At 44.4% G+C, this 14,365-nt stretch overlaps 1 protein-coding gene across 4 annotated transcripts in view; it reads right to left on the bottom strand.

Moving 5' to 3' along the window:
- The window catches only part of nfic (nuclear factor I/C), a 30,987-nt gene that overhangs the window by 11,985 nt on the left and 4,637 nt on the right, over positions 1-14,365 (bottom strand). For all 4 annotated transcript variants that reach the window (XM_039810548.1, XM_039810546.1, XM_039810550.1 and 1 more), the window contains 9 exons: positions 14,025-14,195; positions 13,750-13,926; positions 9,651-9,834; positions 6,107-6,181; positions 4,754-4,828; positions 3,826-3,958; positions 2,926-3,047; positions 1,563-1,676; positions 330-487 (listed from right to left, as the gene is read on the bottom strand). In XM_039810548.1, the coding sequence (XP_039666482.1) occupies positions 330-487; positions 1,563-1,676; positions 2,926-3,047; positions 3,826-3,958; positions 4,754-4,828; positions 6,107-6,181; positions 9,651-9,834; positions 13,750-13,926; positions 14,025-14,195 (1,209 nt within the window). The remainder of the gene's footprint in view (positions 1-329; positions 488-1,562; positions 1,677-2,925; positions 3,048-3,825; positions 3,959-4,753; positions 4,829-6,106; positions 6,182-9,650; positions 9,835-13,749; positions 13,927-14,024; positions 14,196-14,365) is intronic.

Below are 14,365 nucleotides of genomic sequence, written 5' to 3'. Positions count from 1 at the left end.
TCCACCAAAACAAGTTCCTTCCTGAGGCTATTTTGCATAGGCATCATCTCTGCTTACGGAGCTTAGTGTCGCCCCAAAACAATTGTGATTGGTTTAAAGAAATGCCAATAAACCAGAGCATGTTTTTCTCCTATCCCATCCCAGAATGCTGTGTGGACTAGCCAGACCCTCCTCTGGTCTGGACATGAGAGACTACTACTACCCTATAGAAGCTCCAGTCTTCAGATTGCTCTTTGTCTGAGCAGCTGTATAAAAACCAAGCTGCACCACCTCGAGGCGATCTCCGTGACGTGTTCTTGTGAGATGACCTTTGACCTGGATGTACTCACCGAGCTGGGGCTTTGATTGGCAGGGGCGCCGGCCAATGAGACCAGATCTTTCAGGGGGTCCTGGGCCAGGTGAGGAGGGTAGCGGATTGCTCCGTGGGGGAAGTAGGACGAGGGCGGGAAATGAATAGATGAGGAAGGGTGGGGACTCCGAGACAGGCCTGGACAGAGAGAAGGACGAGACACCACAGGGGGAGGAGGAACGACATGACACAGTGAATGACATTTTTTTCTTGGTGTTATCCTTATGGGATGATAAGAATGATGTGTGTGTGTGTGTGTGTGTGTGTGTGTGTGTGTGTGTGTGTGAGACTATGTGTGCGTGCATGCGTGTCTATGGGCCGTTACAGAGTCAACGCGAGCAACGCGAGCAACGCGAATAAGCAACGCGAATAAGCAACGCGAATAAGCAACGCGAATAAGCAAAGCGAGCGACGCGCTCCCTTTCATAGTCTAAACAGCGGACGCAAGAAGACGCAAGCGTCACGGGCGATGCGTGAAATGCAATACACCGCCTACGCAACAGGGGGTAGCAGAGTGCTCCATGGTGTTCAATCGGCAGAGCCAGACCCTCCCGGAGAGTGGCTCTTGTCAGACTTCTTTTTATCAGATGCTGGCGTGTTTCCCCACCAGTACAGTGTGCTACGATTGGGTAGCACTGACCAATACATTGATAAAAGGTCGCTTAATAGACTACACACACACACAACGTTGATACATACTGAAAAATGTGACTCAGTAGTCCTATGTTTGATGAATTTGCTCAGCTAAGTTGATTCAATATTTTTGGGTAATGTACAATACGTGCAGTGTCGCCCCCACCGACAACGCATAGTATTGTGTGCATCGGCGCGTCGCATATCAAAAACTGGGACGACACATTTGGCTACGCAGCGACACATAACGGCGGCCGAAGCGTAGCGATGCGTAGCCTTGCGGACGCGTATGCGTACCGATGCGTTGACTCTGTAACGGCCCTTTGTGTGTGTCTGTGTGTTTGTGTGTGTGTGAGACTGTGTATGTGTGTGTGTGTGCGCGCGTGCCCGTGCATGCATGTCTTTGTGTGTGTGTGTGTGTGTGTGTGTGTGTGGGTGTGCATGCGTGTCTGTGTGTGTGTGTGTGTGTGTGTGTGTGTGTGTGTGTGTGTGTGTGTGTGTGTGTGTGTGTCTGTGTGCTTGCGTGTGCAGCTGTGTGTGTGTGTGTGTGTGTGTGTGTGTGTGTGTGTGTGTTACTGACCACTGTGAACAGCTATGACTGGCCGGTGGTGCTGAGTGAAGGAGCCCAGTCTTGGTGAGTCTTCCTGGGGAGAGGGACTGTCCAGCTCTGCCTTCTTCACTGGAGGAGACAGACCTAAAACACACATGCAAACATATTACCACTATTATCGATATATATTATTATTAGAGGACTCCTGCAGGGTATTTCCTGTGTTAGCGCGCTCTGACAGAGGACTCCTGCAGGTCCAACTGTCACTCTGCACTCTGCTAACAAAGCTGAGCCTGAGCCTGAGCCACTCTGCCTCTTGATCCAGATCAGTTTAGTTCATATGATGCACACAAGAGTCCATTTGAACTAATATTTCACATCTACAGTAGATACACTAACACTGAAGTCCACAGAAAACACAACAAACACTGAGCTGTTAATGGCCGAGCCAATGAAGTTGAATATTGGGTGCACGTATATACGTGCACAGCAGCTGACTGGTCACTGTGTAGAAGTCAACACCTACATGACTGCTGACAACACACCAGGACATGCACATGTGAACTCTTTCTGTGAACTGGCAGCTTTTCATGTTGTAAATAAAATATGTATAAAGAAAGAATGTGTGAGTTCATATTTGTATATTTGTATAAAGGTGATATACATCATCTAATAAAAAACAGATTAACTATCACAGAACACTGGTATGGTCCTTCAAAATGGATCTAAAGGAATAAACAAGATAAAGAACAGCGAGTCCATTGTTGTCTTTTATTCACTAAGTGCTTCACATACCAGAGTCAAGTTGAGTCCATTTTATTTGTATAGCTCAGATCACCTAACAGGTAGGGCTGCACAGTTAATCGCAATTTTATCAAAATCGCAATATGGACTAGTGCAATATCCAAATCGCAGAGGGGCGCAATATTTGTTAAAGGCAAAATATGTGTCAAACCATTCTAAAATTAAGTACTGTGGTGCTGCAGAGATGTCCCGGCCTAAAAATCTTATCCTACAGACTAAAGAAAAAAATCTTTGTTTGGTACAGATCCTCGCCAAAATCACAAATTTTTTCAGATTTAATATTAGTCAATGAAAATGAGAATAATGATACAAAAATGATCATTCCCTTGAATATCGTGAATCATATTGCAGTCGCAATATCAGTCAAAATAATCGCAATTAGATATTTTCCTCATATCGTGCAGCCCTACTAACAGGGCTTTTTAGGACCCCTTCTGTCCTGGGACCCTCGTAGCGTGGAGAGGGGGATAAACGGAGCTGGCAGACAATGATTCCAGTATGGAAGTATTCAGCTGTGCTCATGCTTTAATGAGAAATGAGACTGTGTGGCATAGTACAGACACTGGACACTATATTCTTATTCTGTTACCTCCTTCCATGTCGTCAGTCCAGTTCCTGGAGCTGCTGGCAGGAGAGGACGGTGAGTGGTAATACTCCCCTCCTGGACTGTCTGCCTCCTCCTCCATAGAGCCAGACTTATGTCGCTTACTCCTGCAGACACATATACACACACTCAGACATCATGGACCATGTTTCATGGTGCTCTGTGTGACTTTTCAAGTACTTTTGCTGGGGGTCAATGGCTAAATGTAAGGCCTTCAGTAAATACAGAGGTTTTTTTATGAATAATAGCTGGCATCTTTGCAGAGAGATTGTTGTCTATAAATGAAGCTTGAGAATTGTTTAACCTATTACATTTCCTTTAAAGGAGTACTCCAGCACTTCCGCGTTACACTTCCGTAATGTTAGGGGACTTTAAAAATTTTAAACAGTAGTTGAAATTGAAGCAGCAGAGGCCAAAAACTCCTAAAAACATTTCCCATAATGTCAACCTCTTTCAAACACAACACATCTTTTACATTGTCAGATTGGGGCGCAGACTTGATATGAATTTGTAGTCTCCAAGTGGGGATGACATCATCAGGGTTGTTTTATCAGACAGCCCCAGAGGACATCACACAGCGGAGTCACAGGCTGATGAGGACTATATACTATATATATATATATATGGCCACGCCAGCATATGCATAGCACGTGTTATCATTTCTTTGCCAGATTAGGACATTTTGGTGCGTCTACCTTCCTTCAAAGGCTGCTTGAGGGTCCAAACCTGTGTCCAACTAAGCTTGGTGTAAGTCATGGTAAACCTGAGATTACCCATGTGGTTTGTGTGTGTGTGTGTGTGTGTGTGTGTGTGTGTGTGTGTGTGTGTGTGTGTGTGTGTGTGTGTGTGTGTGTGTGTGTGAGAGAGCATGCGTGTGTGTATTACCCGCTGGATGAGGTGCTAGCCAGTGATCGTCTCAGGCTGACTGGCTGGTTGGCAGACTGGTTGAGGTCGTAGGCCAGATGACCCTGGAGCTCCCCCATGGAGAAACTGGGTCCTACTCCTGTGACGACTGGAGCTACACACACACACACACACGCACACACAATTGATATCAGCCTCTCAATACCAAAAGTTTTCTATCTTTCAGGCAACTGAATACAAAATGTCACGCAGCACATTATGCTGATCAGATATCCTAACTAGCTTTGTATTGCATTTTATCTCTTTTCTCCCTTTTTGGTAGATGTGTGAAGCAAATCAAATGTTCATTATCACAGGGTTAGATGATAACATTCAGATGTCAAACACTCAGCTCAGAACACACTGACACACACCTGATTACTTTGCTGTTAAATGTCATGAGGTTTATTTGAAACAGCCTTTATTATGTCAGTAGGTTCACTGTATAACTGTCTAAACACTTCACATCCCATTACAAGTCATAAGGCCTTGACTTGGCTTCACATTTCACAATGCAATGGTAACATTGGTTTAGTTGCAATGCCATTTTTATTTGGTGCATTTGGGGAAGCACAGCTAAGGTAGTGCTGAATATCACTGCTCTCATATCACTGCTCTCCTTTTGGCATCACTCGTATTTTCCACACAAGTTCGAAGAGCAATTTCCCTCCAAAATATACCATGAATGTCGAGGCGTGTTCATTTCATATGGCAGTAAGTACCTCAGTCACCTACTGACACCGACATCAACACCCAAGTCATAATTATGATGGAATATGGCGCCGTCATGTCAATGCACAGTATTCCAACGTCATACAACTTGACAACGTCACAAGTAAGGAGTTGGTGGCAGTAGGCTGGCAAAAGGCTAAAGCTAACGGGGCTAAAGCTAACGGTAAATGAGACTTACTTCTTGAGACCTGGACCAGCTCGGTGACACTGAAAACTCCTGAAGTCACAAAACTCTCCTGGAACTCTGGACCATCTGTAGAAACACACAGCATTTAGACAACCAGGGTGTGTGTGTGTGTGTGTGTGTGTGTGTGTGTGTGTGTGTATGTGTGTGTGTGTGTGTGTGTGTGTGTGTGTGTGTGTGCGTGTGTGTGTGCGTATGTGTGTTGGTCACATTATGATCAAGAGTCTCTCCAGTATCTCACTATGCACAGTATTCATAGTTTGAAAACCTTATGTCATAATCCAACATCCCTGGACCAGTGTGTGCATTACTGCTGCTCTGTGAGCTCTCTAGTTTCACAATCCTTCTTCTCTTCCAAATGGTTGGAACATCCTTTGGGACCTAGTATTCACTTTGTCCATTACATCAAACTAGAGATGCACCAATAGACCGGCTGGTGACCGGAATTGGCCGGTTTTCACGTGCTGGGCCATGACCTGCGACCGGCAGGTCAGTCTGAGATATGCCGATTTCACGCCGGGCAACGCTACAATTAACTGACAACATAAGTTATACGAGTTACAGTTCTCAAGGACGCACGCACACACGGACGCGACAGCACGGTCTCTTTTTCCTTTCTCTCAACTTTTCTGCCGTGTGAAGCGCGTGTCCGCGCTATTCTCACACATGTAGGGAACCTCGTGAATTAACCTGCAACATGTCAGCTGTTTGGAAATTCTTCAGCATGTGTGCAGAAGATAACAAGTTTGCAATATGCAACACCTGCAAGGAAAAAGTAGAGCATGGAGGGACGACACCAAAAAACTAAATCACATTTGTTTAGTTGGATATTGGAAGTGAAAAGAAGGAAATGGTTCTAACATTGCACTTTAGATGTGTGTGAATTTCCCACACCAGGAGTCATTTATATAGTTTTATTTTATAGTGATCCATTATCTGTTCAAAAAATTTTCTATGTTCTGTGCAAAATGTTCTATTAAAGAAAAGATAGAAAATAAATATTTGTGTGTGCTGTAAAGCGGTTAGAATCTTTTTTATCGGAATCGGCTAAAATCGGTATCGGCTGGCCTAACTCAATGAAAATCGGAAATCGGAATCGGCCTAGAAAGTTGTAATCGGTGCATCTCTGCATCAAACCAAGTTGAAGGCCTATTTACTGTATGTATGAGGCAGTTATTGTATTCGTTCATGTTGCTGACCAAACCGATTAAAAAAGGAAACCTGGCTTATGCACTGACACCAAAATGATCAACATTATGAATGTGCACGTGCCTTACACAATCTTGTCATGTTTCCACAGACTGAAAAACACAATGTTCCTCTAGAATGGAAGATCCTGTACATTACCCATGGTGGCGGTGCGACTGTCCTCCTGATCAGAACCCACTCCTGTACGACTGGGACTGCTGCTCTGCTCTGCCTCTGGACAGACAGAGACAGAGAGACACAGGGAGACAGAGAGAGAGAGAGACAGAGAGGGACAGAGACACAGAGAGGGACAGAGACACAGAGAGACAGAGAGAGAGACAGCGAGAGAGGGACAGAGACACAGAGAGACAGAGAGAGAGACAGAGAGGGACAGATGATTTCAGCTGATGGATACTGAGAAATCCATCAGGGTTTCTCTTAGCTGGTCACGATGTTAAGACAGTGTGTCTCCTGGGACATTTAGGTGTCAGAAGGACCCAAGTGTCCCAGTGTGAGTCCATCTGGTGCCCTCTGACATCATCATGCAGCTTCCTGGTAGGTTAGTAGGGGCAGCAGCAGCAGCTTTAAGATTGCAAAGACTACACTGATGGGGGGTTTGACTAGTTTCACTTGTACCCTGTTATGACGTCTCCTGTAAGAAATCAATGTGTGCAGTACTAGTGTGTTGGTAGTTAGTGTCACCAGTTGGCCATAACAAGAAGTCTAACTACCAACCAAGCAGGAAACTCACACTTACAAATCCTGCAGACACAGTATGTGCACACTGTCATGAGCCCAGTGTCGAGTACACTGGTTTCCACGGGAAACACCAGACTACAGAAGGTGTAGAGCAAGTGTTGGGGGGGAACGTGCTGAATCCTTTGCATCAGTACGGTCCCAGTCATTGGAGCTGGACTTGTGGCTGTGCAACGTTACGCTGCTGTTAAACTAGAGAGGGAGACCTTTCCATTAGTTTATTATTCAGGAAACCAGTGAAGTATTTGGGAGTGTGTAGCTCTTACATGTATAACAACCGGCTCATATGCTCAGCCAGATGGACAAAGATGATGTCAAACACATCCAGAGTCTTCTTCATCTGGACCGTGACCATGACCGACTACGCGAGCAGGCTTTCAGATAGACAATCCAACAATAGCTAAGTTTCCATCCACTTGTCAATCGATTTATCTGAAATTCGGTAAAATAAACCCATGCGAATAAAGCTGGTGAAAGTGTGTTTCCATCAAACGGCTTTAAAGCGAATAAAAACCTGTTGCGAAATGACGTCACATGCTGTTTTGCGGTCAAATTGGTATATCGAAATTGATTTGAGACATTTTACGGCGTTTCCATTCATTTTCGCACTGAATCGCACAACAGTCAAGCAGACATTTGCTAGACAAAATGGATCGCGCCATCTACCAACAAATGAAAGTTGTAATAGTGCTTATGTGCCAGCTGACAGCAACATATCAAGCTATAATAAGAAAACAACGACGCTATCAACACATTGCTATGATGATGCAGATGCACATTTCTTACATTTTTGCTATCTAAAATAGTAGTTATATTTTGCTCGTAAATTTAATTTCAAAAAGTCTCTCGTCTCCTCGTTTGTCCACTTACATCTGTCTTTGTTGACGCCCGCCATGTGTGCAAACAGAGCGCAAATACTGGGCGGAAATTAACTAAAACTTCTTCTTCTTTGTTTTGTGGCGGGTTGCAACCATAAAATGACCTAAAACTTAATCGCAATTCATTATTTATTCAGCAAATAACGTTTCCATCAGCGTTTATCGCATAAGCCGTATATCGATCAAGAGAAAATCCGATGAGACCGAACGTATTTCCTTTGAGTCGATATTCATGAAATTCAGTCGAATTTTACTGTTCCCATAAGGCATTTTTCATTCGATATCACTTAATTTGGATAAAAACGTGTGGATGGAAACATAGCTAGTGTCTCCAGTACTCTTTCAGGTCAAGTAGTGCTGACTATTACTAATATCAACACAACTGTTACTAGAATCACTTTTTTGCTCTATCGTAGGGAACTTAATTACATGTTGCATGCTCATTTTGAGTGTGGTGCAATGGTTGTGTTAGAAGCAGCCTTTAGAGCACTCTCTAAGAGAGTCTCCACAAGCACGGTGCTCAAACCACAGCCGGGCCCAGGGGAACCCACTGGGAGTCACACATGCTGCTGGGAAGCCTCTATGTGCCCCTGGCTGGCTGCTGATCCCTTTATTCTGCAGTCGTTTGATATTTTACTCCTGGTGTCACTGTTGAGTCCGAGCTGTTCCGTCCCATCCCACTGCTGCCTCTCCGTGTCTGGGAGTCAGCCTCCCACAGCTCCTCAAGCCACAATATCAAAACCAGATGTGCACAATGCCTTCTTTCAGTTGTTTTTGGACTCGACTCGTAGCTGCATGAAACCTATTTATACGAATGGTTTCAGCCGACCAATGAGAAGGAAGAGCTCAGTTCAGAAGTTCCCAGATGACATGTGAGTCAGTAACATCCACAGCCCCTGGAGAAGCTCCTGCCCTGTCACGTCAAACTCTATTGTTAGGGTTCTTTTCCAATGCTTTCACTGAGACCAATAAATACTACATCGTTCATTTGACACTGTTACTTGCTAAATTTTGTATTCATAAATCGAAATTTGCCAACCATCTTTTTTCATTTTGGAAAATGAACTCAAACATTGCATTTCATCTATTCAATATTCTAAAACAAAAAAAGCTATTAAAACCATCAATCTATGTACCCACTATAAGATCTTCATAAACTGATTTACTGTATTTGTTAATTGTTATTGAAGTGCAATCCCCTGGCGTAATATATGTTTGTGTGTGTTTTTTGTGTGTCTGTCTTTGAATGTTGTATAAATAAAGACATAAATAAAGCTCTTGGTATGACAGCAAGTAGCTTCTCAGAAATCCTCTTATTTTATATTAAATCAGATATGGATGATCGGAGCTCCAAAAGGATTCCCAGTGACCCTCTGACCTTTGTTCCCCACTTTGACTGATGCCAATGTAAATCAAACTAAAGGCTGGAATCCAGTGGAGTTTAATGTGGAGACTCCTGATCAGGGACATGCACAGGTACGGGCTATTGTTGCCCGGGCAACTGCCCGTTTGCCCTGATTGGCTTAGCTGCCCCTCTGGTAATAGAGCCTAAATAAACTTTTCTTTGTTTTTTTTTGAAAGAGAGGGAAAGCTCTTCAGCCTTCACGTGAGTTTTTAAAGTTTATGGAGATTATGACAAATGCCCTGTGAATAGTAACCAAAAAAATCCACTTGAGCTTTGAATAAATGTGCAGCTTCAGCTTGTAACGTTTGCATAACGTCGCGCAGCATTGCCTTAGCTATAGTAGAGTAAAATGCTACGTTATCAACCTAATGAGATAGTGGAAGGGGAGGAGAAAGCCTGACTCCTCATAATCTAATATGGAAGAAGAACCCTTTTAGACCAGCTAGGATTCTGAGAACATAGCAGTCCGTATCCAACCAACAGGACATCAGGAATCATGTCTTCACCATTCATGTGACAAGAGACATACATACATATTGTGTGTGTGTGTGTGTCTTTGTGTGTGTGTGTGTGTGTGTGTCCCTCTCTGTGTGTCTCTGTGTGCGTGCATGTGTGAGTCTGTGTGTGCGTGCGTATGTGAGTCTGTGTGTGTGTGTGTGTGTACCTCTCTCCTGTACGTAGTAAGCGAGGTAGAGGTCAAGCTCTTTGACGGAGACCGAGATGTGTCGCGGCTGGACACAGAGCACTGGGTTGGAGCACTGGCCTCCCTTCACCAGCCGCTCTCCGTCGGTGCTCTCCAACGGGATTCCTTTGAACAGGATGACCATCACCAGATCCAGCCGCCACACCTGGGGAAAGACAAACCCAACCATTACTGACAGAAAGCTGCATCAAGCTACCATCAAACCATGTGGACTCATGTGTACCCCACTGCTTCACTCAACACTCTCAAGTCGTCCACACATTTCAATAACGCTTTGATGACATTGTAGTGGCAGCTTCCTCGCCACTTCCTGTCAGATGTAAAGGCTTCTGACTCATGTAGACGTCAACGTGCACAGCTATCCAGTGATGACGAGGCTCGTAGCGACTGAACTACTGAACTGTTTGTTGTACGGCTATGATCAAAAATAAAGTATCCATACTGTATGCAATGCTGGATTATCAAAAACTAACCTCATGCTGAAATTGACTTTCTCCGTTGAAGCTTAAAGTGCTCATATGATGCTAATTTTCAGGTCCATAATTGTATTTAGAGGTTATATCAGAATAGGTTTACATGGTTTAGTTTTCAAAAAACACCATATTTTTGTTGTACTGCACATTGCTGCAGCTCCTCCTTTCACCCTGTGTGTTGAGCTCTCTGTTTTAGCTACAGAGTGAGGCATCGCACTTCTGTTCCATCTTTGTTGGGAGCCGCACATGCTCAGTAGCTAGGTAAGGACTACTAGCCAGTCAGAAGCAGAGTATGAGGGTGTGCCATGCTAGCAGCTAGGCGAGCATTATAATGTCACTTTGTAACACACGTTTGTCTCTGAAGTAAAGGCTGGACTTCAATAGAGCTGTTTGGAGCAGTTGGTGAACAGTGTTTTTGGTGGGGGGGGGTGGTTGTGTGGGGGGTTTTTTTTTTTTTTTTTTTTTTTTTTTTAAAATAAAAAAAAAAAAAAAAAAAAAAAAAAAAAAAAAAAAAAAAAAAAAATTTTTCCCCCCCTCCCCCCCCCCCTTTCTTTTTTTCCCCCCCAACCCTCTCCCTCCCCTCTCTGTTCGCTTTGGGAAATGACAGCAACCTTCAAGCTAGCAAGCTGCACGCTGAAAATATCAAGTTTAGAGGGAAATGTTACCATATTGTGTCAACAGTTAACTTCATTTAATATTGTTATGTGGTGTTTTCTTTTGCGGGGGGTGCAAATGTTCCACCAAAACAAGTTCCTTCCTGAGACCGCGTCCGGAGCTTAGCGTCGCCGAAGACCATTGTGATTGGTTTTAAGAAATGCAAACAACCCGGAGCAATTTTTTTTCTCCTATCCCAGAATGCATCTGTCATCAGACCTTACTCCACAGCTCTGTGGAGATAGAGCTGGACATGAGAGACTAAACTTGCACTTACTCCACTTACAGTAAAGAAACCAACCCAATAGTCCAATAGCAGGAGAGACTAGTGGAGCGCCAGACTGATAGGGCAAAACACACATCACAGCACATTCTACAACATAAGCAGTTACCCGAACTCTAATGTATATTACTCATTTTAAATGGCGTAAAACAATTTACTTCTGCAATGGGAATAAATTACCAAAAACTGCAAACAATACAATATGGCTCTTACGGACATTATACAGAACGCTGTGTAGACCTGAACAACCTCTTCCACCTCGTATTTCATGTCCTCCTTATCACGTGACCCGCGGCGGGCTCCAGAACACTGTACGCCTGGTCTGAAGTCTGTGTGAGGCAACACACCCTTCTTTTAGAAATAAAGGTGTATGCATGCTTTTAAAAGTGTCTCCCCTTCATAACTAAACCGAAGCCATGGGGTGATGGAGACTCCGAAGGACACAGTTAAACATCAAAAACACACGTCGATCACCATCATCAACACTGCTTTCGATACACACTCCATAGTAGGTCTGCACGATTCGGGGGAAAAATATGAATTACGATTTGTTTTAGCTTAGAATTGATATCACGATTCTCTACCACGATTTTTTTCCTCACGAAGTGTAAGTGGCAGTACCAAACATAGATTTTGTTTTGGCACCTATAGCACAGTGCGCATCACCACAAGCCTGTAAACATAGAGGCTTCAACGAATAAAGAAAATAAAGTACATACTGGCCATTTAAGTACAGTAGGCTACCAAAAATAGTGACACATAACACACTGAACTAAATGTGGCCCTGATGCAGGCTCTATCTGAACTCCTTGAACATGTCTTTACATAATTAAAACATGTTAATGTCAATGTCAAATGCTTTCAATAAATTAATTAAAGGAGAAAAAAAATGTTTAAATCATGAACAGGGGTGAATTGAGATTGTGATTTTATAACGATTTATTGTGTAGGCCTACTCTACAGTCAGTGCAAACAAAGCTCTAAATGTTTCGGTAAAAGTTAGGATAAAGTGTGGGTTCAGATTGGTTTGTGGACTACAGAACACGTGTGTGCAGGACTACGAACGTGTAAACAGCCACGACAGCCGAAACACACGGTGACAAAAATCTGCTGTCAAGTCGGACAGTTTACAGCCGTATCCAGCAGCCTTCGGGCTGAACAGGAAGTCACAGACACACTCACATCCTGTAAGGTCCGATTCCGATTTAATAAAATGTTATCAGACCCATATATCAAAAAGTAGCCTAGAAATCTAGACGCACCCTAGTGGCAGCAAATTTATTTTGCTGCCAGGGTCAGTCTAGGCACTCTCCGTTGGCTTGCGAGCTGGAAAAACCAAATTTTGGTCAGGCCAATCATATGTTGATGTATAGAGTCGGTGGACGGGCTTATGGCTACTGCTGCTGGGAACAGCGGTCTTCTGGAAGACTTGGAGTTAAGCTTTTCTTTGAGAAAAGAACAAAGAACGGCACAGAAATCATTCTTAAAAAAGGAAGATGTGTTCTGAGTTTTGCCGACCAGATACGGTAGAAGTTTAATCTATCAACTAGCTCCGCTACCTTCTTCGTTGCTCTGGTTGGTTGTAGCCTATCCTATTACGTGCAGAGGGAATATGAAAGACAACCGTTTATCCCGCCCCTGGGATTGAGCCCTGCCAATGGTGAGTTCCCAGACCCAACATCTTGATGTGGGTCTGGCTTGTCAGTCTAGTCAAAATGCTCTTACATGCGATCTGTTGCTGATTTTAGAACAGATTGAGTCTCTCTGACTTCTAAACGTAACTACCAGCCACACAGCATGTGTTCTGTACAGAATAAGCCTTTAAATCAGACAAATAGCAGTAAAAATCCCTCCAATTCAAAATCAATAAAAGGTTTATATAAAACGTCATCATGTTGAGTCGATTCTGAACCAATCAGCTGTTCGATCAGCTGAGAGCCAGGCGTTTCCCAGCATGCCCTGGGTCCGCCTGGGTCTCGCAGTCGGTGGAGAGCAACTGCGCTGCCTGCCTCTCAGAACTGCGGCCGCCTTGATCTCGTGAGGTTATCGTCGCCCGCGCATGCATGACGTCAGAGCAAGTCGGGATCAAGTCGGACACAAATCTACCCAGCATTCAATTGGGCGGCGATCGCCGGTGATCGATTCTGCGCAGACCTGGCTCATCTCCAACGAGCCTAGTGTGAAGGTAGGAGCTGCACTAAGGCTTCATTCAGACCCGATCAGTCGCTCCGCTGATTCTCCGCAGGGTTGTGCGGTGGGGGGCGGGGGTGGGGGGGGGTTCACTGAAATGGCCCATCTGTGTGACGTCCTGTTGTGTTCTTTAACCCTCCAACGTAGCACAAGTAGACTTCACAGTTCCTGTTTTCCGTCAGATGGTTTATAGATCCGGACGTTCCCGATCGAACTTGAAGGCAGCTTCATTTCCCGGAGGAAGACCGAAAGAAAAGAGAAGGAGGGACTGAGGAAACAGTCAGCTGTTCCACAAACTCCCGGGCAGTTCACTGCTTGTGTTTGGTGTTTGAAAACTTTCCTGTGGCAGCAATAGAGGCAGTGTTGTTTCCTGTTTTTTCCTGTACGGGACTCTCACACCGCCTCAAAACACACCGACAAAGTCTGATCCACATGCACGGCGACTTTTTAATTAATTTACCTTGTCAGCTTGTCGGAGACAGTCTATGCGTCTCATTTTGCCTTTCTGGTCCGGGTTTGACAGGACACAGCACGCAGCTTTCTTCCCAGTGATGGACAGGACAAAGTCTTCTCTGCATTCAGGTCTGATGTCCTTTCTGAGCTTGGCCAGAAGGCGGCTGGCCCACTTCTGCTTCACCTGGGAACAAAAGGATATCGCAAAGGGTCAGAACAATCCTGTATGTGTCTTCAGCTTCTTTCATTAGCTCTACTATCTACTCAACTAACCCATCCCACCTCTGCCTTCTCCCCCAACAGCTCGTCTTTGACGGCTCTCTCTTCTTCTTTGGTCATCCTTTTCTCATGTTTTTTGAAGTACTTCCTCTTCCTGGCCTGGAGGTTAAACCATGTGTAGGCAAAGGCACGGACCTGGGGCAGCAGAGCCTCAATGAACGGATGGAACTCATCCTACAGGACAGACAGACAGACAGACAGACAGACAGATAGACAGACAGACAGATGAATGTAAGTACACAATTATAACCAAACCAACTTCATCCTCAGCTCTGACATGTACAGTATACCTGACACACATCAGTGTACATACTCTCTAGTGGTAACATGTTCATGGCTGTGGC

Source organism: Perca fluviatilis, chromosome 9, assembly GCF_010015445.1.
Source record: "Perca fluviatilis chromosome 9, GENO_Pfluv_1.0, whole genome shotgun sequence".
NCBI classification, from domain to species: Eukaryota; Metazoa; Chordata; class Actinopteri; order Perciformes; family Percidae; genus Perca; species Perca fluviatilis.
This window is presented reverse-complemented; position numbering and strand designations above follow the sequence as displayed.